Source organism: Podarcis vaucheri, assembly GCF_965113315.1.
Source record: "Podarcis vaucheri genome assembly, chromosome: 1".
Taxonomy (NCBI): Eukaryota; Metazoa; Chordata; class Lepidosauria; order Squamata; family Lacertidae; genus Podarcis; species Podarcis vaucheri.
This window is the reverse complement of record NC_138759.1, coordinates 34,528,073-34,551,364: the sequence shown is the minus strand read 5'-3', so window position 1 is coordinate 34,551,364 and position 23,292 is coordinate 34,528,073. Positions and strand designations below refer to the sequence as shown.

At 43.3% G+C, this 23,292-nt stretch overlaps 1 protein-coding gene and 1 long non-coding RNA gene across 5 annotated transcripts in view; one reads left to right on the top strand and one right to left on the bottom strand.

Annotated features, from left to right (window-relative positions):
- The window catches only part of LOC309527274, a 439,252-nt gene that overhangs the window by 346,956 nt on the left and 69,004 nt on the right, over positions 1–23,292 (top strand). The gene's annotated exons all lie outside the window — the stretch shown is intronic.
- SLC25A21 (solute carrier family 25 member 21) overlaps positions 4,034–23,292 on the bottom strand; it is a 291,585-nt gene continuing 272,326 nt past the window's right edge. For 2 of the 3 annotated variants that reach the window (XM_082213854.1, XM_082213856.1), the window contains 6 exons: positions 19,859–19,918; positions 17,280–17,387; positions 10,943–11,107; positions 8,305–8,486; positions 6,499–6,551; positions 4,034–4,487 (listed from right to left, as the gene is read on the bottom strand). In XM_082213854.1, the coding sequence (XP_082069980.1) occupies positions 4,426–4,487; positions 6,499–6,551; positions 8,305–8,486; positions 10,943–11,107; positions 17,280–17,387; positions 19,859–19,918 (630 nt within the window). In that variant the 3' untranslated portion in view covers positions 4,034–4,425. The remainder of the gene's footprint in view (positions 4,488–6,498; positions 6,552–8,304; positions 8,487–10,942; positions 11,108–17,279; positions 17,388–19,858; positions 19,919–23,292) is intronic. The other variant, XM_082213855.1, reaches the window with a different exon arrangement.

The following is a 23,292-nucleotide window of genomic DNA, read 5'->3' as shown; positions in this document are numbered from 1 at the left end:
GGGTCACGGGGTCAGCGTGATGAAGTTGCTCTGGCGAGCCAGCACCAGCGCAGCACACGGAAACGGCGTTTATTTACCTTACCGCTACAAAGCGGTACCTACCGTATTTTTTGCACCATAACACTCACTTTTTTCCTCCTAAAAAGTAAGGGGAAATGTCTGTGCGTGTTATGGAGGGAATGCCTACAGGTGGCATGCCTACGGATTTTCCTACTCTAAAAACTACGTGCGTGTTATGGTCGAGTGTGTGTTATAGAGCGAAAAATACGGTATTTATCTACTTGCACTTAGGGGTGCTTTTGAACTGCTAGGTGGGCAGGAGCTGGGACCGAAAGACGGGAGCTCACCCCGCCGCGGGGATTCGAACCGCCGACCATACGATCGGCAAGCCCTAGGCACTGAGATTTTACCCACAGCGCCACCCGCGTCCCTGGGCAGACTAATTACGGTTGCGCAAATAATTCCTTATGATCCAAACCTGCAAAAGCTTTCACCCTGATCCTTGGAAGAAGTCCCATGGTCTTCAGTGGAATGCATTTCCAAGCAAGTGGAATTGGCCTCTTGTCCTGACTCAAAACACATTCACTTCAGTTAGGGTTTTCCCCCACAGCCAGAACTCACCGGAATTCAGTTCCGACACCCCTCATGGTGAGTTCTGGCACCTTTCCCCCCCTAGAAAACAGCACTGACTTTAATTCAAGAAACTGTACAAGAGACAGACAGCAACGTGACTTGATGATAGTAGCATCTTTACTTGCAATCTACACTTATGAGTTCTGTTCAAACAAATCTTGCAGGGTCTTTAGAGCACTAACACCCACCCCCACACACCCACCCTGTTTCAGCCCAAGATATTAGTGCACATTGCTGATACAGATAAATATCTAGATGTACATCTACACTGCAACACTCACCTGAGCCCTGTTTGACTGCCTCAGAGCATCTGACACAAAGGAGGAATGAACATCTGTATCCAGGGGTCAGTAGTTGCCCCCCAACCACAGCTGGGTCAGGGTCAGAAATGATAGCTACAATGTGTCACACCTCACAGGCAATGTCTTCCACATCATTTTCCGCTCTGAAAATGCAATCGTGGTGCAGAGCTCAGGAAGGATTAAACACAGTGCCTTTGGGATAGGAATGGGTATTAGGGAGGCCTAGTGTTCCTGTTGTTCCCGCCCACTACCATCTTGCCTAATAGTTTCTCGCAGCATGGATTACTAGATGGAGGGGCAGGGACTACCAGCCAGCATGATGCCTCTGAGTACCAGTTGCTGGAAATTGCAGGTGGGCAAGATGCCCCTCGACGGGGTGAGCTCCCGTTGCTCAGTCCCTGCTCCTACCCACCTAGCAGTTCGAAAGCACGTCAAAGTGCAAGTAGATAAATAGGTACCACTCCAGCGGGAAGGTGAACGGTGTTTCCGTGCGCTGCTCTGGTTCGCCAGGAGTGGCTTAGTCATGCTGGCCACATGACCCGGAAGCTGTACACCGGCTCCCTCGGCCAATAAAGCAAGATGAGCGCCGCAACCCCAGAGTCAGTCACGACTGGACTTAATGGTCAGGGGTCCCTTTACCTTTAAGATGCTCTCGTGCTCATGCCTAAATTGGATGCTTCCCACAGGTGTTTGGTCAGCCACCATGAGAACAAGATGCTGGTCTACATGGGCCATTGGCCTCATCCAGCAGTCTCTTCTTATCTGTGAATTTTAACTCTGAAGCTTCTCACATCTGCTTTTTAGGATAGAGGGACTACTGATACTGCACCATCATTCTTTTTGTACACGATTTATGCTGGTGGTTGCTGAATATGGGTTTCCCCCTTGCTTCCAGTTGGCTTTGGATCAGCTGTTTTTCCACACACAAAACACATTATTTGGATTGGGGGAAATCCCATTGAAATCAATGGGACTTACTGCTAAAGAATCCAACTGAGATCGACGTGTTATATTCTTACACTGTGGTAGAAATAAGCTATCGTTATAAATGAAAATTGGAGATCAAATTTGGCAAAAAGGTTGGGTTGTAGCCAGAAAACCAGAACTTCATAGCTATTTTTTAAAAAAACACACATATTTGGAGGAGGTTTTGCTTTTAATTAAAGATTGGGCTGAAGGTGTAATTAAAAACATGTTGGAGACAATGTATACCAGAAGGCTATGTGTGTATATAAAGTATGTATAAAGCCTTTTATTTTTATATCTTGAATGCTCTAAATTAATAAAGAAAAGAATTAACTGAGGTGGATCTAATTTCCTTTTTAAAATCTTTCATTCCTTCACCGGAGAGACCCAGTGCATAACTGATGACAAAATGACCCTCCCAAAAGACTTGCCTTTGGTATGAGACAAAAAGAACCAATTACCTTTCTGTTGACTTTGCCTACTGAAGCACATTTCAAAGAAGTCACTGTGGTCAAATCCAGACAAAAGAGATATTTTGATATTCATGTCAGCACAAGTATATTTAAATGCTGAGAAGGCACCTCTGCTTTTGTTGCGCAGTGTATGCCTCTATACTTTGGTGCTTTTTAATTTTTTATTTAAAAGAAAGAATACAAATACACCGCAATCCACACTAGATCCCTTTTGCTTGAAATCTTAGGGACAGAGTTTTGCAAAGCCACTCAGAAGAAGTACACCAATATATATGGGTAGCTGGAGTTCTGGATCCTAGAAGACAGGGCGCACATGTCAGTTTTTACACTCAAACATTTTGTTTTTTTAAGAGTCAGTTTTTCTGAGCACATAAAAAGAGAGCGCAGGATCAGGCCACTGGCCTACCTAGTCCAGCATCATGTGACCTAACAGTTGCCTGTAGGAAACCTGCAAGCAAGATTCAAGCACAAGAGCAGCAATGCTTCTGAATACCAGTGGCGTAGCGTGGGTTCTCAGCACCCGGGGCAAGGCAAGTAATTTGCGCCCCCTAACCCGTGGATTTTAGCACTCGAGTCTCTTCCTCGCCCCCCCAGATGTTGCGCCAGGTGCGGCAGCCCCCCTGCACCCCCCACGCTACGCCACTGCTCCCACCACAAGTCTTCAGGACAGCCATCTGAAGGCTGGCGCGGGGAGAAGGTCTCTCCGCCCCACCGCCAGGCTTCGGAGCAGCCTTCCGAAGGCTGGCGGCGGGAGGAGGTCTCTCCCGCCTTGGAGAGGTTCCCGCTTCCTCGAGGGGGGCCGGCCAAACGCGCCCCCCCAAAATGTTGCGGCTGGTGCGGCCGGCACCCCTGGCACCTCCCACGCTACGCCACTGCTGAATACCAGTTTCTAGAAACACTGGCAGGGAAAGAGGGGTGTGGGGGGAGCACACAGCCCCTGGCAGCGCAACCCCGGTGGGGTGCCATGGTGGCTGCCCTCCTGCCCGTGCTGGGCACCACGCTATGCCCCCAGGATGTGCGTCACACCCCCGGGACACATGCCAGCCACACCCCCGCCTGCTCTCTGCACACACACCCCGGTGCCAGTGTGTAGGAATGATCGCTGGGTTTGTGGAGCACACTCCCCGCCCACAGGCAGCCTCAGCCTGCCTGCACGCGTGACCTTGGGGTGCGGGCCACACTCCCCCTCACAGATAAAGCCAGAGCTGTCTGAACATCGTGCCCTCTGTCTAACCTTTTGCGGTCTCAGTAGTCTGCCGTGTCCTGTCTGTAACCTTTGTCTCTGAGACCTTTGTCTCCTTCGTCATACACTGTGCAAGGGGAAAATGACGCGGTGGAAACAGGCACCAAACTAACTTTGTATCACCCCACGATCTCGGGACTAGAAGATGTGTAAAGGTCACAGCCCAAAATGTATCTGCCAGGGTTTGCATATTGTGTCAATAAAAGGAGCCTCCACAGAGCTGGCCGGCATCTTGCTTGCTGCTCACCTGTGCGTAGCTCACCTGCATTATCAACTCCTGCCTCATGTCCTTCATTTCACCGGAGCATGAGCTCCACCACTGTCTGGAAACCACAGAAGGGAAAACTGCTCTTGTGTGTGTGTGCGCGCGCATGTGCACGCACAAACACACAAAATATCACACAGAATGAAGGAAACAGGGTTAAAATCCAAATTTATTGAAGAAAAAATACAAATCGTTTCACTATGAAAAGTTACAGATTGATAGCCAGTGTCCTAAATGCCCTACCTCAAGGAGAAGTTGCAGAAAAATGATATAAATGTAATAATAACTGGGGAGATCAGTTCATTTAAAGTCACACTACATGTTACATTGAAAGTATGTTTGAAGCCCAGGCTTGCTTGAGGTTCTAAAGATCTTTTTCTTCATAAAAAGTACCCATAGAAAGCCCCAGGCTAAAATGGTGGATTGAGTTACTGGCTCCATATCCATATTATTTGTGCTATATTTGCTTCCAATTTGATACTGAAACATATTTTAACAGCCATTGCTTTAAACCATCTGCTGCCTTGGGAGTTGTGTCTTTGATCACCAGTTTTCTTGAAGCCAGCGAGAAGCATATTCATAAACCAGAAGCATCACTGCACCACCTAGAAGAGATAATTTTATTTTATGAAATACAAAATTGTAACGCTTTGTGGATTTAAATTTTACCAACAGGACCAAAATGGGACCTGTAGTGTAGCGTGGGGGGTGCCAGGGGGTCAAGGCCCTGGGCACAGAATCTTCAGGGGGGGGCACAGAGATCTTTGCATCCTGCATCTCAAGCAGCGGGGGCTTGATGAGAGAGGAGGGTGAAGAGCAGGACTTCCCCCCTCCCCTCTCCCTGGGTGCCTCCTACCCTGCCCCCAAATCTGCTCAGGAGGGTTGGGGGCATGAGGGAAGTGGAGGGGGGGGGAACGTTCCATTGTGCAAAAAGAAATCCTTGTGCTGACAGAACGATTCTACTTAGCGTTGCTTTGAATACAACCCACATTGTTTAATGCCTACTTCCTGCTTTCACCTGGGCTGTGGATCTTTTGATGGAAGAGCAGGTATGTCCTGCTTTCTCAACTCCATTCATAATCAATGTCTGAAGCAGGGACCCCATGCATATTGTCCTATATGTGAAGCTATCATACAAGACCTTGGGAGAAAGGAGTTGCAGTCCCCCTCAGCACAGGATGAGAATCCATAGCCAAGCTATATGTATGAACTAGATCAGGCATAGGCAAACTTGGCTCTCCAGATGTTTTGGGACTACAACTCCCATCATCCCTAGCTAACAGGACCAGTAGTCAGGGATGGTGGGAGTTGTAGTCCCAAAACATCTGGAGGGCTGAGTTTGCCTATGCCTGAACTAGATCTAAGGGTCATTCCATCTTTCTATGACCCGCAGCTGGCTGTGTGAATGAAAAAAACATTAGATAGAATCCATTGCTTTTGCTTCAAGAACATAAGGAGCTACTGCTCTTGGACGGGATCCTTCTGTGAGTGCAACTAAGCTGCACTGGATACCAACTGTTGCTTTTGAGATGATGCGATATGGCAGTTCTAATGGCAGCGGCTTGCTATCTGAAGAAGTGTGCATGCACACGAAAGCTCATACCAATAACAAACTTAGTCTCTAAGTTGCTACTGGAAGGGTTTTTTTTTATTTTGTTAACACAGGGAAGTTATCAAGCCAACCCAAAGTCAGAAATGCTGTGTGATAGAGATATGCCAGGTTATTTATGCCATAAGCTCTATAGGCAAAAGCCTGACTCATTGGGTGCACAAAGCAAATTGACATTTTAACCCATGACAGATTGTCAAACAATGGTGTAAATGAATACATGGAGGAGGGAAATGAGACTGAGGCTGCCAACTCTGCCCTTGCCCTTGCTATATTGATGATAGCTTCTGTGCATTGTTACAGGGTACAGATCAGCATTCCCAACATATATGTGTTAAGGCATAAATCCTGGGCACAGGTTAGAATCAATGGGTTGTAACCAACAAAATCAACTTATTAGTACATGGAGTTTTGCCTATCAACAGGATTTCTCCTCCTCCTCCTTTTCTCCCTGCATGCCTCTGCACCCATCCACTCAGAGTAGATTTGCGGTTGTAGGGAGAGGAAAGAGGGAAGAAGTCTGATTGTATAAGTGGAAGTCCTTGCACCTAAAGGGGTGACATCATTCGGTACAACACAATTGAGGAGACTGAGAAAAGAGCCAATTCCATTTTTTCCTCCTCATGTTTATTTCTACATTTGCACGTCTACAGGTACAGGGCTATAAGAATTTGCAAATGGTATCTAGAATGCATTCTAAACACACAAGATGCTTACACACTTAAAAAGGTGTGTGCCTGATTATATGAATCAGCTATAAAGGAAGGTTTCCTTCCATGTTTCTGCAGGCAGCTATGAATGAGGCTGCATCAATTGCTATAAGAGCAATGAAATATTGCAATAAGATAAAAAAGAACCCCAAAGTCATTTAATTTCAATAATGTTTGTATTTATATATATTTCATCTTAATAATATTTAACAGTAATATTGAATATTAAGATAACATTTACAAAAATACGATCAAGGCAGGATTAAATGCACTAGATTTTTTAAATAAAATAATTACCTGGTCCTAGTCTCATGATTTTAGGCACCAATCCTTTGTACAAGGCTAGAAATCTGTAGAAAACAACGAATAATGTTTTTATTTAAACTGGTAGAGGGAGGAAGGATGTATATTTGCTCAATTTCTGAGACAATGCACTAAAAATGTATGCGAAATAACAAATGTATACAATGCCTGGATTTTAACATCTTGGCCCAGGATAAATAGCAGATTACTGTTCGGCTACGGTGGCTTTGCTGTGATCCCTTATACTCAAAAACATGACTTTAATTAATGAGACATTTGCTATTTGTTAATAGCAGCTGCGCTATACTTTTTTTTTTAGTTGTGAACTTTCCAGAGAACTCTTGATATGAGGTGGTATGTAGGGATTGAAAATAAGTATAAATACAAATGATGTATACAAATACAGTACACTACTTGAACAATATTGCTGTGCCTGAGTTCTCACTGTAGACATATGTTACATACACCAAGTTCAGGGTGTTCCTTACATGCTAGTTTCAAAAATGAGAGAAATTATTCTGCAGCAATTTGGTACGAATGCACCAAGTCAATGTTTGCATTCTCATCTTGCTATTGAGGCTAGCATGGAATGGTCAACACAAATGCTCCAATCTCTAAAGAAACAGAAACGGGGGAGAGAAAGGCTAAGATTTATTTGATGAACTCCATGTTTTCTATAAATTTTATGACCAGTTCTGATATGTGGACAGTTTTAGATGTCCTTCAGCCACTATATAGATACATTCCAAGACTGATTGGGGCAAAGTAAGATGCAATCAAGTGGACATTTTTAAAAAATCTGTTAAATTGAAGTTCTCATTCTTTGTCCTGTGTGCTGCCCACTTTATGGGATTCCGATTCTGGATTGCGTTTTCTAATGCTACCACGAGAAAAACATTCAGTACGTGTTGCCTGATGCCATTTGGATCTGAGTGGAACAGGGAATGCCACTGGTTCAAATATTCCTCCTCAACAAGTTCAACTGGGAAAAAATCCTAGAAAGTGGCAGAGTTATCAGGGTCAATTTTTCTGGATTGCCCAGTCGCTTACTTAAGGGAACTGGGACTTCTCCTCAGCTGCCTAGTATACAAGAATGAGAACAAGACAGGCTCATCAGCTGCTCTCTGAAAATGAGAAGACCATTATAGCATCACATCCGTTCATCCCCCAAAATAGCACTTCTGTCAGGGGCTACTTAGGAATCTTGTAACATAGGAAGCTGGCTTTTTACCAACAGAGTCCATCTAACTCACTATTTCTGACACTGACTAGCAGATTTTCAGACAAGTTTCTTTCCTGGCTCAACCCTACTTGGCAATGCTAGGGATTGAACCAGGACCTTTCACTTGAAAAGTATGTGATCCTATCACTGAGCTACACCTCCTCCACATTCACAATTGGAGCAATAAAATAGAATATATATTTTCTAATTACAATACTGAGGTTGAAAGATGTCTGTCTACAGCTACCAGACTGATGCAGTGGTGAAAAAGCAGAAATGACTTGGTGCAGACTTATTAGGATATTTTATACATTCTCTCTCTCTCATTCTCTCTCTCTCTCTCTCTCTGTGTGTGTGTGTGTAGTAAATAAAAATCCAAAAAACTCAGATAAAGCAATACTTTTCCTTTGTAATGCTTATATGCACATTTCTGAAATGTTGCACTCCTGATACATAAGCACTGCGAAGGGTGGCTTTTATGGGCCTCGTCAAATCTGAAATATAACAATGTGGTTTTATGGACTCATGTGAACAAAGCAGAGACCTGGATATTTATGATTGAAATAAGAATGCTTTACCCTTCTTCTTTATAGACCGTTGCCATAGTTTTAAAACAGGTCCTGTACTTGATCTCTCCAGGAACCGGCTGTGGTCCTTGAATCCGACTTTTTGCAACATCAAAAGGGATGTTAATAACTGAGGCTATTGTTCCTGAGGCTAGCCCGATTCCAAATTTCCTCAGAAACTCCAAGGTTGGATCCTAGATAAACAAACAAACAAAAAACCAACAAACAAAAGGGGAGTGGGTAGGAGAGGGAGAAAATGAATGAGAGAGAGAGAAAGAAAGAAACTAAAAGAGGAACAGAAGCACCTCAATTGGTTAAAGACTATAAAGTAATATGCATTTAATCAGAAGTCTTGCACGACACGACACACTCCTGTTATTCTAGCGGAACACATTAGGATTTCCTATGCTGGGGCTTGTTTTCTTGACAATCCTATTGGCTATGTTTTTACACATGGTCTAAATTGCTGAAGTACACATTTCCTCACACAGGATTTATAAACACAGTTCATAAAGCAAGACCGGTACGGCATATGGGGATGATTTGTATAATTGGGCTTCACAATGTACTTAGTATTACTGTATCAAAACGGGAGAAATCCAAGCACACTATTAGCTAATTGGCCAGAATATTTTACAAATGACAGCAACTTCCACCATGAAGCCTACTAAAATGCTCATTTGTGTGTTGGACCCCCAAATGTTAAATTAAATAAAGGCTAATCTCAGTCTGCTGCTTTCCCCCTCCAGGTTTTTTACATTTAGTTTCACGTGTAGCTGGTGCACTGTACTAAGCAGTAACGGCTTCCTGCTATTAACAATCCAACAGCAGTGCAACTGCAAAGCAGACAGCAGCGCCCTGTGCATTATAAACAGTAGTAACTCACTAAGCTAATTGGCTGAAGAATTTACAACACATTGTTCCCAAAGCCAACTATTTTGCCCTGGTTTAAAAAGGTAGAAACTGGCTGTAAAGTCAGCCTTAGAACAACGGTTTTTTTCTGTATGGGCTGAGACAATCCAACTGTGTTCATATTTCCTCAGACAGCCTTCCTACCCTGGAACATCAAAGTGCTCAATTAGTTTATTTGGAAGTGAAATTTTCCTTAATAAAGTCTAATCCCATATGTGTGAACGCTGGGAGCTGCCAGCGAATGCTGTCATAATGGATTTCCTAGGTACTTTACAATATGACTTTAAGAAACCCCTTTTTTCTTGAGGGAAGCAAGAAAAGACCCCCTGATTTCTAAACAATATAGTAACATACAGAGCACATTTGTTGCGACACATTGCCAGAAGATTCCTTAGAGGGAGCAAAATGGGCGTAATATCCACATGTGGGATCAGGCCAGATTCTGTCTGTCCACGCTAAAAAGCTCCAGTTTTACATCTTAAAGCTCAAAACATAGTTTATTTTAGCTAAAATGTCAAGAAGCGCAATTTTAAATTAATATAATTAATGCATTATCAGAGAGGATATAAGCTGCTAATGGAGCTTGTAATTTTCCTGTTAAGATGATTGGATGGGTTCGCAGCAAGTTTTGGAAAAATGGTAGAGAATACTGTATGTTAAATACAGGTCAAAAATGGGAAGGAACAACTTCACTTGGGGATTGGAAAAGCAGTATAACAACTTATTATAAGAAGCTTTCGGAAGACTGTCAAATAACAACCCAACTTATTTGCAAGGCTGCTAGCATAAGTTTTATATACTGAAATCAGAGAACAAATTATGAGCAAGTTGGTAGAGACACTTATCAGCAGAGGAACTTCTGCTGCAAGTTTTAGAGTTTTCATGGCATGTTGCAAGTGTTGGCGAAGCCACCACAAAAAGGAAGCAGGTGATTGCTAGCATCAGCCACTGTATGATAGGCCTGTATGCACTGTGAGTAGGATGCATATGCTTTAGGACCTCTATGGTTTAGGAATTGGATACACTAGTTGCTTCCCTTAAAGCCCTATGGCCTCATCATTATCATAATTGAAGTTAAATATCTTCCCGGGGAAACAACACAATACAGTGTTGGGTTAAAGGAATGATAATGAGCTGTGGAGCTTGGACACCCAAATCTGCCTTGTACTCATTTCATAATTTTGGGCAAGTCTGTTGTTTCCTTAGTGTGTGTCATTAGTTTGTTTTCTAAAAAATGGGTGTTGTAGAAATAAATGCAGACGCATAGGGTTGATAACTGACTGAGACTCTGCCTTATCTCCAGGTGAAGGTATTGTCTCCATCTAGTCCAGAGTTTCCCAAACTTGGGTCTCAAGCTGTTTTGGGACTACAGTTCCCATGATCCCTCATCACTGGTCCTGCTAGCTTGGGATGATGGGAGTTGTAGTCCAAAAACTGTTGGATCTAGTTCAACATGGTGTTTCCAACAGTGGCTTGCTAAATGCCTCAGGGAAGTTGATAAGCAGGGCATCAGGGCAACAGAATTCTTCTGTTGCTTCATTCTACACCCGACATTCATAGATATTCTGCCTCTGAACATGAAAGAGGAGGATGGTGACAAAACTAGAATTAGCTGGCTCTGCCTGTCGCTGGCTCTGGATATGCCTACCTTTGACCTCCCTGCCTTTTGCTCTATCAACCACAAATGGTCTCAGTCATGACTATATTATGTTTTTATTTTATAGAATAAGGCACCTACCTTGCTGATGGGAACAATATTTTTCACATTGAAGTAGAAACCAAAATAGACCATATTGAAAACTCCATGACGTCCCAAGGTAGCAGACAAGCCTTTGTTGAGTCCCTGGAGCCCCAACCCATTGGCCTGAATAATCTGCCGAGCTTTGGCAAAGGTAGATGGCTGCTGTATGGGGGAAAAAAGCAAAGTAACCATAAACCATAAGCCCCTTTTCCAATTCGATGCTTAACCAATCTCCGTTGTAGAAGACAATAAATGAAATGGCCCATATTAAATGGTCCATATTAAAATATAACCAAATACAATAATTTGCTAAGGAAGCAGATGTACATATGTATAGGTAATGAATATAAGTGCATCTGTTCTGAACTCTACATGCATGCACCTTGATGAATGAACTAGTTCTCCCATGCACAGTAGTCAGGGAGGGCTGTCATCCTCTCCTGTTACATCACCCTTAGGAACATAAGAGGCTGCCATGGATCCATTGAGCTCAGCATCATTTGGGAAGCTCAGAGTGAAAAGCTTCAATGAAAAAGGGCCATCTCAGTGTGTGTATAGGGGGATGTTCTGCTGCTGGTGGAAACGGTGGGGTGAGTTCCCCTGTGACAAGCAGCCACCTTAGGCAGTGGAAGCACCTCTCCGCTCACTCCACCACTTCCATGAGCAGTGGAACATGCCCCTCTTGCCAAGTTTTGGGGAGAGAGAGGCATTCAGGTGTGTGGCGTTTCATCTCGTCTTCACTGCCTCTGGGGCAACTCCCTTGCAGAATGCCCGCCCCCTCACCAATGGGCAGAGGAACCCTCTTGAGAGATAATTCAAGAGGTGGTGGCCCAGGAGAGGACTTTATCTGTGACAGTCCTCAGGTTGTGGAATTCATTCCCTACAAAAGTTCCTTTGGCACCTGTCATATGCTGAAGGTGTGCATCTCTTTACCCTGGCACCGGACATTTGAGTGCAATCTCTTCTGGTTTTTTTTTATTTTAATTTTTTAAATTAAAGTAATAATTGTAAATAAATAAGAGCAAACATGTGCACCCCACCACTGAGACCATTCCATCCAACTTTTCCCAAAATTTCAACAGACTGCAATCTCCTTTAAGTGTTTTAGCATTGTAATTTTAAATGGTTGAAACCTGCCTTGGGACCTTATGGTGAAGAGTGGGTAAGAAATCATAGAATATAGAATCAGAATCGTAGTATTTTAGAGTTGGAAGGGATCCTGAGGATCCCAAATCATCATCATCATCATCATCATCATCATCATACTGAACTGTCAGAGGCCTAGTTTTGATTATTTTAACTATAAGATCTGGAAACTCTCACATTCTAGGTGATACATTTGTATCACAAGCCAGATAAAAACAATGCTGTTCCTTGACATATATTTCTAATGAACAATTGAAGATATTCTAGACTCTTCCTTTGGCTTCTCTTGCTTATTTTGGGGTTATTTTGACTATAATATCTGAAAAATCTCACACATTCAGCCAATAATTGGAACCTGTGGCCCTTCAAATGTTGGACTTCATCTTCCATCATGACCATTGACCATGTTTGCTGGGGCTAACAGGAGTTACATGTAATAAGAAAAGCCCTGCTAGATCATACCAAAGGCCCATCTAGCCTAACATCCTGTTCTCATGGTGGCCAATAAGATACTTATCGGAAGTCTACCTATCTTGTTGGAGAGCACCAAGACCTGGAGGGACATAGGTTCCTTACCCCTGCTTTACACTACACTTGAACCACAACCACAAAATATCAGTTTCCTATAAAAATATTCCTAATAACCATTGTAAACATTCCTTCTAAATCAGCCAGGGAGAGGATACTTTCAGATTAGAGGAACTGTGTAACTAATTTGTGTGACCATTTCTAGAGACTTAAACTTTTAAAACTCCTATGCATGACTGTGGGAGATTGCTTTTAACATTTTGTACTGTTATGTCTTTAGCCCCAAGTTAAAGATTATTTTTTCTTGTCAATTGTTTGCTTGCTTAACTTTGCTTTTCACTAATGTTACCTTTGTGTAGTCAAATATTTAATTAGAAAGGCAAAACTTGACTTCCGCAAGGATGCTTAAACAGGGAAATGAAGACAATTTTGACTGCTGCTTTGTAAACGGTGCTGATTTCAATGCACTTATTTGTTTAATGAGCTCTCATTGCAAAACGCCAGCAAAAATGACCAACAGATGATCCAAATAATATCCATCCCACCAGGTTAGTGCTTATTCAGGTGACAAGCAAGCTGAATTTCCTTTTAATATTTTGTTTCACTCATATTTACATATATCTAACAGGTATCTATGATTCACTTTGTAAGAGTAAAAAGCAAATCTCACACAACAACAGACTATATGGCTGCAATAGAATATAGGGATTTATTGTAAACTTCCCAGCAAGAACTTAATGTCCAGGGAGAGGCATACAAATACCATAACAATATAAACAAATTGCTGTGGTAATATTTAACTAGGTCTGTCCAGACCATGATTTTAGTACGCTGCAAGCAGTCTCAATAAATAACAGGAGTGATCATTTGGAAAAGGCTTATGTAAAAAACATACAACTGATTCTGTGAAGCTCGTTAAGATTGTTCTGAAAAGAAATAATAAAAATTCAAGGGGCAGGAAAGGATTCTTTGATTAATGTGTTGCATCTATGGAAATGTGTGGCATAAGCCAAGTTATGTCAGGGGGCATTAGAAGTGCAATTCTATGTATGTTTACTCAGAAGTGAGTCTCGTTGAATTCAATGGGGTTAATATTATTATTATTATTTATTAAATTTATATACTGCCCATCTGAGGATCACATATCGAGGTCATAGCTGTCAACGTTTCCCTTTTTTAAAGGGTAAATTCCCTTATTCCGAATAGGACTCCTCACAAGAAAAGGGAAAAGTTGACAGCTATGATCGAGGTGAGTATAGAAGTGCAGTTAGACAGTGCAATCCTAAACCTGTCCATTCAGAAGTACACTTGAATGATTTCAATGAGACTGAGTGCAATCCTACAGCCCTCTGCAATGTTGATGGATCAAGAGAGGTAGGATTGAGCATGGCCAACTCTCTGCTGACATAGAGGAGCACCACTGCTGGCGGAGGTCCTGAGCTCTGTTTAGCAGGCGGAAAGCTATAGAATCATAGAATCATAGAATCATAGAGTTGGAAGAGACCACAAGGGCCATCGAGTCCAACCCTCTGCCAAGCAGGAAACACCATCAGAGCACTCCTGACATATGGTTGTCAAGCCTCTGCTTAAAGACCTCCAAAGTAGGAGACTCCACCACACTCCTTGGCAGCAAATTCCACTGTCGAACAGCTCTTACTGTCAGGAAGTTCTTCCTAATGTTTAGGTGGAATCTTCTTTCTTGTAGTTTGGATCCATTGCTCCGCGTCCGCTTCTCTGGAGCAGCAGAAAACAACCTTTCTCCCTCCTCTATGTGACATCCTTTTATATATTTGAACATGGCTATCATATCACCCCTTAACCTCCTCTTCTCCAGGCTAAACATGCCCAGCTTCCTCATAAGGCATCATTTCCAGGCCTTTGACCATTTTGGTTGCCGTCCTCTGGACACGTTCCAGTTTGTCAGTGTCCTTCTTGAATTGTGGTGCCCAGAACTGGACACAGTACTCCAGGTGTGGTCTGACCAGAGCAGAATACAGCTATGACCAGCTGCTTGTAGCCAGCAGAAAACTATGAAAGATAACCATGGGGAGACGGCACCAGAGGCTTTGAATTTACAAACAATCAATCAATGGCACAGCCCTGGGTTGTGTGGTGGCAGCAGGAACAAGGGAAAGGCACTGAAATCTTCTCGCTGGGGACCTGCCTGCTTCCTCATTCACGTTAAGCCACAGTCTTTCTCATTTGTGATATACAAACTGGGTTTCAGTATAATTGATATCAGTAGTGGGGAAAGAACCCTGTAGCATTGTTGTTAATCACTTCACTCTGAAGTTTGCAATTTGCTTATTACACATAAGCAGGGTATATTATTTAATTTTTGTGGCTACCTTAGTGTCCGAAGTCAGATGTGTCTGTATGGAAAACGTCCCACCCCTCAAAAAAATATCTCATTTATTTAAATGAGGAAAGGAATTTTCTGTTTGTTTTCTTTAGAAAGTTCTTGAGCATTTTCCAACATGTCAAGACATACTGTTTGCTGGTAGATTCATTTCTGCTGCATTTGAAGCAAAGAAAATGTGTTTCTTTAAGTAAGAGCCCTGAATAAAAGGCATACAGAATAACTATATTCCAGCAAGGAGGTGGTGAAGTATGCTGGGGGCTTCAGTTATCTTTTTGTGCTTGAAGTGCAGGTGGTCTCTGTGCTCTGGAAAGGAAAGTCTCTAAATGCAAAAGCAGCTACCCAAACCACTCTGTGTTGCAAATGTCCATATAGTCTTTCAACAAGAAACTGCTCTGCACCCACCAAGCTAGTAAAGGCAAAGGTAAAGGGACCCCTGACCATTAGGTCCAGTCATGGCCGACTCTGGGGTTGCGGCGCTCATCTCGCTTTACTGGCCGAGGGAGCCGGCGTACAGCTTCCGGGTCATGTGGCCAGCATGACTAAGCCGCTTCTGGCGAACCAGAGCAGCGCACGGAAACACCGTTTACCTTCCCGCCGGAGCGGTACCTATTTATCTACTTGCACTTTGACGTGCTTTTGAACTGCTAGGTTGGCAGGAGCAGGGACCGAGCAATGGGAGCTCACCCCATTGCGGGGATTTGAACCGCCGACCTTCTGATGGGCAAGACCTAGGCTCTGTGGTTTAACCCACAGCGCCACCCGCGTCCCTGCACCCACCAAGCTAGCTGGCTTTAAAAGAGAGTTAGACAAATGCATGAAGGAGAGGGCCACCAATGGCTGCCGTGCCCTCCAATATGCTGAGTCCTAAAACCGGGATGCGTGTCTTACTGCCCATCTTCCTGCATGAGTCACGTGACTCATGTGGCATCACGGAGCCCAAAAGGATGCAGGTTTTTTGAGCCGTGCATTTTGGGGTGTCGCACGAGATCACAGCCCTGCATGAGATCTCGGGGCGAAATTGTGCAAGATCAAGGCGACATAAATGGCAGCTGTGCTCTCGTGAGTAAAAATGGGATGTCCCAGTTTTTATTGGATACTTGCGGGTTGTGCGTGACTAGCCATGATAACTATGCTCTGACTCCACAGCTAGAGGCAGCAATGGGTAATTGACAGTGCTGCTTGAAGGTTATCACTCCAGATCAGTGGCGCAGCTAGCCGCTCGGGTGCCAGGTGTGGCACACGCGCCCTGCAGCCGGGGACAGGGCGAGCCCCCCATGGGGGGCAGGACGCGCTGCGTGGAGCCTCTCTGCCACCTCCCCCTCATCTGTAGGGCGGCGGAGGGAGAGGTGGAGGGCAGACGCAAGTCCCATGCTGCCATTTCAGGCAGCACGGAGTCTGCAGGCACCCAAGCCACCACGTCACTCCCAGAAGAGACGTGTAGCTTGGGCACACTGCAGGGCCTGCGGGTAAGTGCCAGCCCCCGTGGTGTGATGTCCAGTGCCAACCGCGTTTTGTTACATTTGTTGACTGAACTAAAAAGTTCAATGAGCCCAATTTTTATTTTCTAAAACTCATTTTTTGTCATTTTGTCACACCGCCCGCACCCCCAGTGATGACACCCGGGGCGGCCGGCACCCCCCACACCCCCTTTCCTCTGCCACTGCTCCAGATCTGCCCTACCAGAAGTGCCACTCTGGGGACAGTAATGAGCTAGTTGGGCCAATGGTCTGCTTCAATATAAGTCAGTGTTCCAGAGGTATAGCCTCATAATCTTCTGGCCTAACAAACATAAGAGCCTATATGTACTGTGGCTTTGAGCGCTTTCATGCTCTCTTCTATTAGTTGATGTTAGTAGAATACTTTTGGGGGAGGGTATTTACTGCATAATGTTGAAAAAACAAATTGTAGGCTTACCATTCGAACTGTAAAGTTTAGAGAGAGGATATATATTTAAAACAAAAAAGCTGCTTCCTTTCTATTCTTCTCCCCTTCCTCCTATCCCCTTCCCTTTGTTCTGTGCTGGTAGCATGCCATTTCCTGACCATTACAGAGCAAAGGATACCCTAGAAACATTGATGAGTCTCCGCCGAATACTTATTTCCCACCGCATCGTCCGTATCAAATTTGCTTCTCCAGCTGTTTTGAAATGGCAACACTTAAACTGGGACCATCACTTGTTTTAAACTGCCCCAAGAGATTCCCCTCTTCCTACAGCTCGCTCTTGATTAACATTCTATACTTGTTATCCAAGCACTTGCGTTTCCCCAACATATTGAAAAAATATTCCAGTTACCATACCTCTGTGAAAGCATCCCGATTTGCCTGGAGGCTAACCTTGACTACTTCAAAAGGGTTAACCACAACTGCTTCTGTTAGCCCGGATCCCAAGCCAGCAACTGCAAATGTCTAAAAGAGTTAAATCAATCAGTTTTCATGCACACTGCGGTAAAACATCCCCGTACATCACATTCTGAAGTTGAGCATTAAGCTGACTGATATGATGAAAGTCGAGAGACCTACCCTTGTGCAGTAGTATACCATTACTAAACAGCTTTCGTCCTTGATTAGATGTTGACAGTTCATGCAGAAGAAATTACAAAAGCCACAAACCACATTCCAAATATTCCAAATAAAATGTCAAAGTCCTATCAACAACACATTCTCTCTAGATGGGGGTGGGGAAGCTTTGTGACTGATTTTAAGAAGTGCATATGTGGTAAAGCGTGCCCTCCACATTCTGTTTAAGGAGAGTTTTGCCTCGTGAAGAATAATTTACACGTTACTATGAGTATAATATAGACACAAAGGCAGCTCTTAAAACCACTTACCAGGGAAGTATAAAATAGTGACTTAATTAGGTAGTAAATCTAATACAAAGAAAATACAGCTTCCCAGTTCAGCAAACAATTGTCTTAGAAGAAAAGTTTTCCAAGGCAGATTTCACCTCTGAAACAACTTAAGTAAGATATTAGTAATTGATGGCAAATATTTATATACCCCAAATAACATACTGGTTGGTGCTATGGCCTCATTGGAATGCAACTGACAGTCAAGGCATTGACATAATACGGTAAAAGAGAGTGAAATCACTTAAGAGTAAAACTTTCTTTTTAAAAAAACACACGTTTCCTAATATTGAGCACTCTGGTCATAACCCAGTAGAGCCTTAGCTGTGTTTAAGAACATTGATTTCAGCGGACTTCTATTTCATACTATTTCCTAGCATGCAATACATTTTGATTGCAGTGGGTTTTCTGAATTCTCTGGCAGCTGAATCTTGGAGGAGAGTTCATTTCTGGAAAAGCTTCTGACTCTACATGGGGTTGGAGGAAGAATGGAGAAATTGCAGAGCATGGGAGGAAGTGTTTGTGTGTGGCAGAGGCTGAAATCATTACATGCTGCTAAGACCCACTGAATGCACTGGGGCTTGCTTCTGAGTAAATATGTATAGGATTATACAGTGATGGCCTCTTTAGACCCTGGAGTTCATAAGTAAAACAGAATCAACTTCCAGTATTCTTCAACATACTGAGTGAATAAGCTGATGAGTTGTATATGACATACAATCAGATATAATCATCATACCAATATGCATACAATAATGGCACAGTCCATTGCCACCACAGGTGCAGAAATATAATCAGTTGATTTGAAGTGGGCTGGGTCAAAATATAGACCACTGGAATCAATGGGTTTAAACACACTCAAATCTATGATGGAATATAGATGTTGTAGATCCCCAAACCAACTTTTTATCTGCTGGGGGGGGGATTTGTTTTCTTTTTTGTGAACTCTGCCAGATCTAGAGTCATTCTGCCTGACTTCAGGTACATCTCTTGTTTGCCTTCACCATCTCCTTGCCGAAAAGCCCTTGAAGCATTACAGTAAACCATGAATAAAGAATGCTGTACAGCAAAATATTGTTTTCTCCTAGAAAGCAAAATGAATCAGAGCTTTCACTGTTAAAAAGGTATGTGGCAACTTTAAGGATTTATCTCATGTTCTTTGGGGAAAGTGGCAGAAAAGAAAAGAAAAGAAAAGAAAAGAAAAGAAAAGAAAAGAAAAGAAAAGAAAAGAAAAGGGGGAGAGAGAGAGAGAACCTTCAAGGACAATGTAATAACAGTAATATAACAGAGGCATTCAATAACTAGAATAGTAATAACTCAAAGTGTCTTCATGCTGACTTTATATCACGCTGGCCAATTATGCAAATTCTAATGAAAGGTCTCTTCCTTTATATGGCGAGCAAAAACATGCCTGTCACAAAACTTCCACTGAGAGAGCCAAACTCCAGAAATGCTTCCAATCCGATAACTTGTTTAACCAAGAAATCTATAATCCAGATGGTCAGGAGTTTTGGGGGGGTTTTTTGCTAGTGCACTCTTCCAATTTGCTTTTTGGTAACAGCATTAAAGTCACATGGACTGATTCCTGGGTGGCCAAGTTCCTAGGATCTATGAGATGCATCCTGCCCAAAGATCTCCAGGCACAAATTCTCTTCCATATTTTGCATAAACAAAGAGGGTGGGATCCAGACCGGCAGGAGCAGCAGCTGCACTTGCACAATGATACAAAGATCCTCCTTCATGTGGACTCTCTCTGAAAAGTCCCCTATCAAGGTCCAAAATTAATGAGGGGCTGCCATTGGAAGGACGTTTTACTCTTCCACTGTGTGTGAGCAAAAGTTCTTTCTGCTAGTCCACAAAGCATATGGATCTAACACAATTTTTCTCTTCTCTCTCTGACTTGTCCCTCCATACATGTGTCTTTGCTCAACCTACTTCATTATATTGATCAATGTGAGGGGAGAAGGAGAAGGAGGAAGAACTATAGTAAATCTCCTTATTCTCATTACAAGAGTGTATAACCCTACTTACCAGTGCTGGTGACAGTGAAACATTTCCTAGTAATTTCTTGTATTGTTCAAAGGTGAAAAACTGGAAAGTAAATACAGTGAAATTTAAAACTCAAGAATGAAGTAGAGATTCTTATCAGAGAAAACTGTTTACCTTTATCGGTCTAACAAAAGACAAAGAGAATGATTTGATCTGGTGGTCCGTTGTTGAGTGAATAGTACTACACACAGGGCTTTGGTTAAATTTGAATCAGGCAAATTTTGTTCTCATATCACTTAAACATATATTAGAAATATTCAGACTATATATACACACACACTCACACACCCATATATACATATACATACAGATACAGATACCAAGCACTCAGTCCAATTACAACAGCTTTGTATTTCAATATCTTCTTTCCTCTTAGCCCAGAAAGAAAATAATAATACTTTCCAAACTTCTTCAAAAATCAAATAACCATTTGTCATTTGTGTAGCTTCTTGTGCCAAGAACAGACTGCTCCTTACCAAACAGTGCAAAGCTTTCCTCCTTATTCCAGATAGTGAATACAGGGCAGTTTTCTCTTTTTCTTATGATCACTGAATGTCAATTTAAACAACTTAGACTGAACCAACACTTGCAAAATCCATCATTATTGAGATCAGCAATACTGTGTTATTACAATTTGAGCAGTTGACAAAACAATTCAAAATTGCTCCAGTCTTTGGTACAGGAATCATTCCTTTAAAACTTGGTAAGAACATTGTTATTGGATCAAGCACAGTATTAACGTTAAATATCACCATCACTATTGGGTTCTTTTCTTAAGAACCAAAATGAAACAATGGTTTGGGATCCAGAGGTACGCAAGTGTAAGGCTGCTTGAACCTGGACTTTTCCACCCCCGGATCCCCAGATAACTTTTTAAAAGCAGATTTTCCAACCGGGCAAATTTCACACTTGAACCTGGACTTTTCCACCCCCGGATCCTCAGATAACTTTTTAAAAGCAGATTTTCCAACCGGGCAAATTTCACACTAGGAAACCCCACACTAAAAGGGGGGGGGGCAGGAAATACAGTAAACACAAATGGTGCTTTGCTCCTTGCTTACGCTATGTATCAGTGGCAATTTCTGCCTAAGAGTCAGGAGAGCTTATCCATTATACAGAAATGATTCATTCATGGATCTGCCTCCATTCAGTAACTAACAGGTGCAAAACCAGGAGTAATTTAAGGGCATTTACAAGGATGTGATGAAGCATTACCTGCACAAAGATGACAAAAATGTGGTTCGGGCCACAAAGAAGGTATTTTAATACGGTTTTGGCAGTTAAAGTATGGAAACTGAGCACATTATTCCCTTACAAAATTTGTGCACATACTTACATGCTGCCCCTGTCACAGCCTTCGGTTAGGTGATGAACACACAGACCCAACATGTCTAATTCCTCTCCTCTCATTTTTCAAACTGTACATTATCAGCTCTCCAACTGCACACAATTTTTCTCAGGTCCACATTTTGCACACTAAACACACACACCCTTTGAGCCCCACTCCACAACTCTTGCATGACATTTTGAATGTGGTCCTGCAGTGGGAAAGGAGAACTGCCCCAAGCCATCACTCTCCACGGGCATGTGGGGGTGGAGGTAAATGTCAGCAATTGGCTGTGCGGAGATTCTCATGGCAAAATCAGCCACACATCTGATCCAGCAGACTGGAACGCTAGCTTCAACACTCCTTTCTGGGTACTTCTGCAAGACCAAGTACCCAGCGGAGAACTTAGCTGCATAGCAGTACCAGACATGTCTCTATCTTCCCCACACCTGCCATCACAAATGGCCTTGTGGGCCAAAGTGGAAGTTGCACCAAGCCAAATTTGGCCTGCAGGATGGAGTTTCTCCACCCACTTGATGTAGATGATTTACATCAGGAAGACTAGTCTTACAGTAAGAGCTGTTCGACAGTGGATCAGAGTCCCACCAGAGCTGGTGGACTGTCCTTCCTTGGAGGTTGGATGGCCATCTGTCATGGATGCCTTAGTTAAGATTCCTGCATTTCAGGGGGTTGGACGACATAACCCTTGGCATCCCTTCCAATTCTCTGATTCTCTGATTCTCCTTGCTGAATCTGTTATTTCCCATCACTATTCTCTGGCTTTGACAACTGCTGCCAGCACTAATTTGAGGATACCTAGTGCGATAAAAAATACCATGGCGTTCACATGCACGGGATATATTCAGAAATGTCCCTTACATTTAAAATTTCAGAGAAAAGACATCGAGTGGGTAACACTGCTCAGCAGCTGGCAACATGGCTGTACCCTGGAGCAGAACTGTTTTCATTGACATCCAATGAAGGGGTCCTTGGAGGGTGTAAGGGAGTCTACCTGCAGCAACTGCCAGTGCCTTCGTGTGGAGCACCAGCTCAGACCTTGAGAACCATAGTTTTTGGTGCAATTCTCCTTTTCAGCATGCTCAGGCTGCTTTGTAAAGTGTAACATTTCCCTTTGCTCCAGTTCACCCCCATTTGAAACCGGTTTTACACATGGTACCCTTGGAAGAAGCATTCCACCCTACCATATTTCTGCCAGGAGCTCGTCCTACACTCGAGTAGGACCCTGGTAGAGACACATGCCCGACTGGCATGTTCCCTCCCTCCTGGTCGATCGTTCGGGAGCTTCAAAAGCTTTCTTCTGCCCGAACATCACAGAGACCAATGCCAACAGACATCGGTGCATTTAGGGATCCACAGAGTATGACAGACCTCAGCAACTCAGCATTTTGGCTAATCTACTTTATTTACATATAAACACACACAGAGCACTATAGCATGGCTCCCTCTCTCTCTAGCATCAGACAGCAAAGAGAAAAAGAACAAAGGACAATAGTCCCACTTCATGGAACACAGTAACACAAACATCCTGTCTCCGTCACATCCCACTCTGTGGAGTCAAACATACATCGTTATGTGACAGACAACAATCCCATGACTGCAGTCATGGAGCAGGAATTCCAACAATTTCTACCAGGGCTTCTGTCATACTTTTCTCCCAATGTTTAAATCTCCTTTGACACTAAGCCCACAGGGGTATGGAGTACTGGGCCAGTTGCAGATGCTTGAAGCATCCCTCAATGTGGTCTTTCTTCTGGAGGACTGGTGCCAGTGGTGGGTGGGGCTAGAGCAGGCTTCCTACAACTCCCATGATCCCTAGCTAGCAGGACCAGTGGTCAGGGATGATGGGAATTGTAGTCTCAAAACATCCAGAGGGCCGAGGTTGAGGAAGCCTGGGCTAGAGGGAAAAATGGATGGAGCCATTTACTCTTGTGCTAATTTCTACACATGTACACACCCTTCTCCATCCTCTACCCTGGAAAGCAAGAGGCAGAATCAGAGTTCAAAGACATATTCCAACCGAGCAAAAACACTAGAGAAGGTGCGAAGTGGAGCTGGTGAGGGGTGGGGT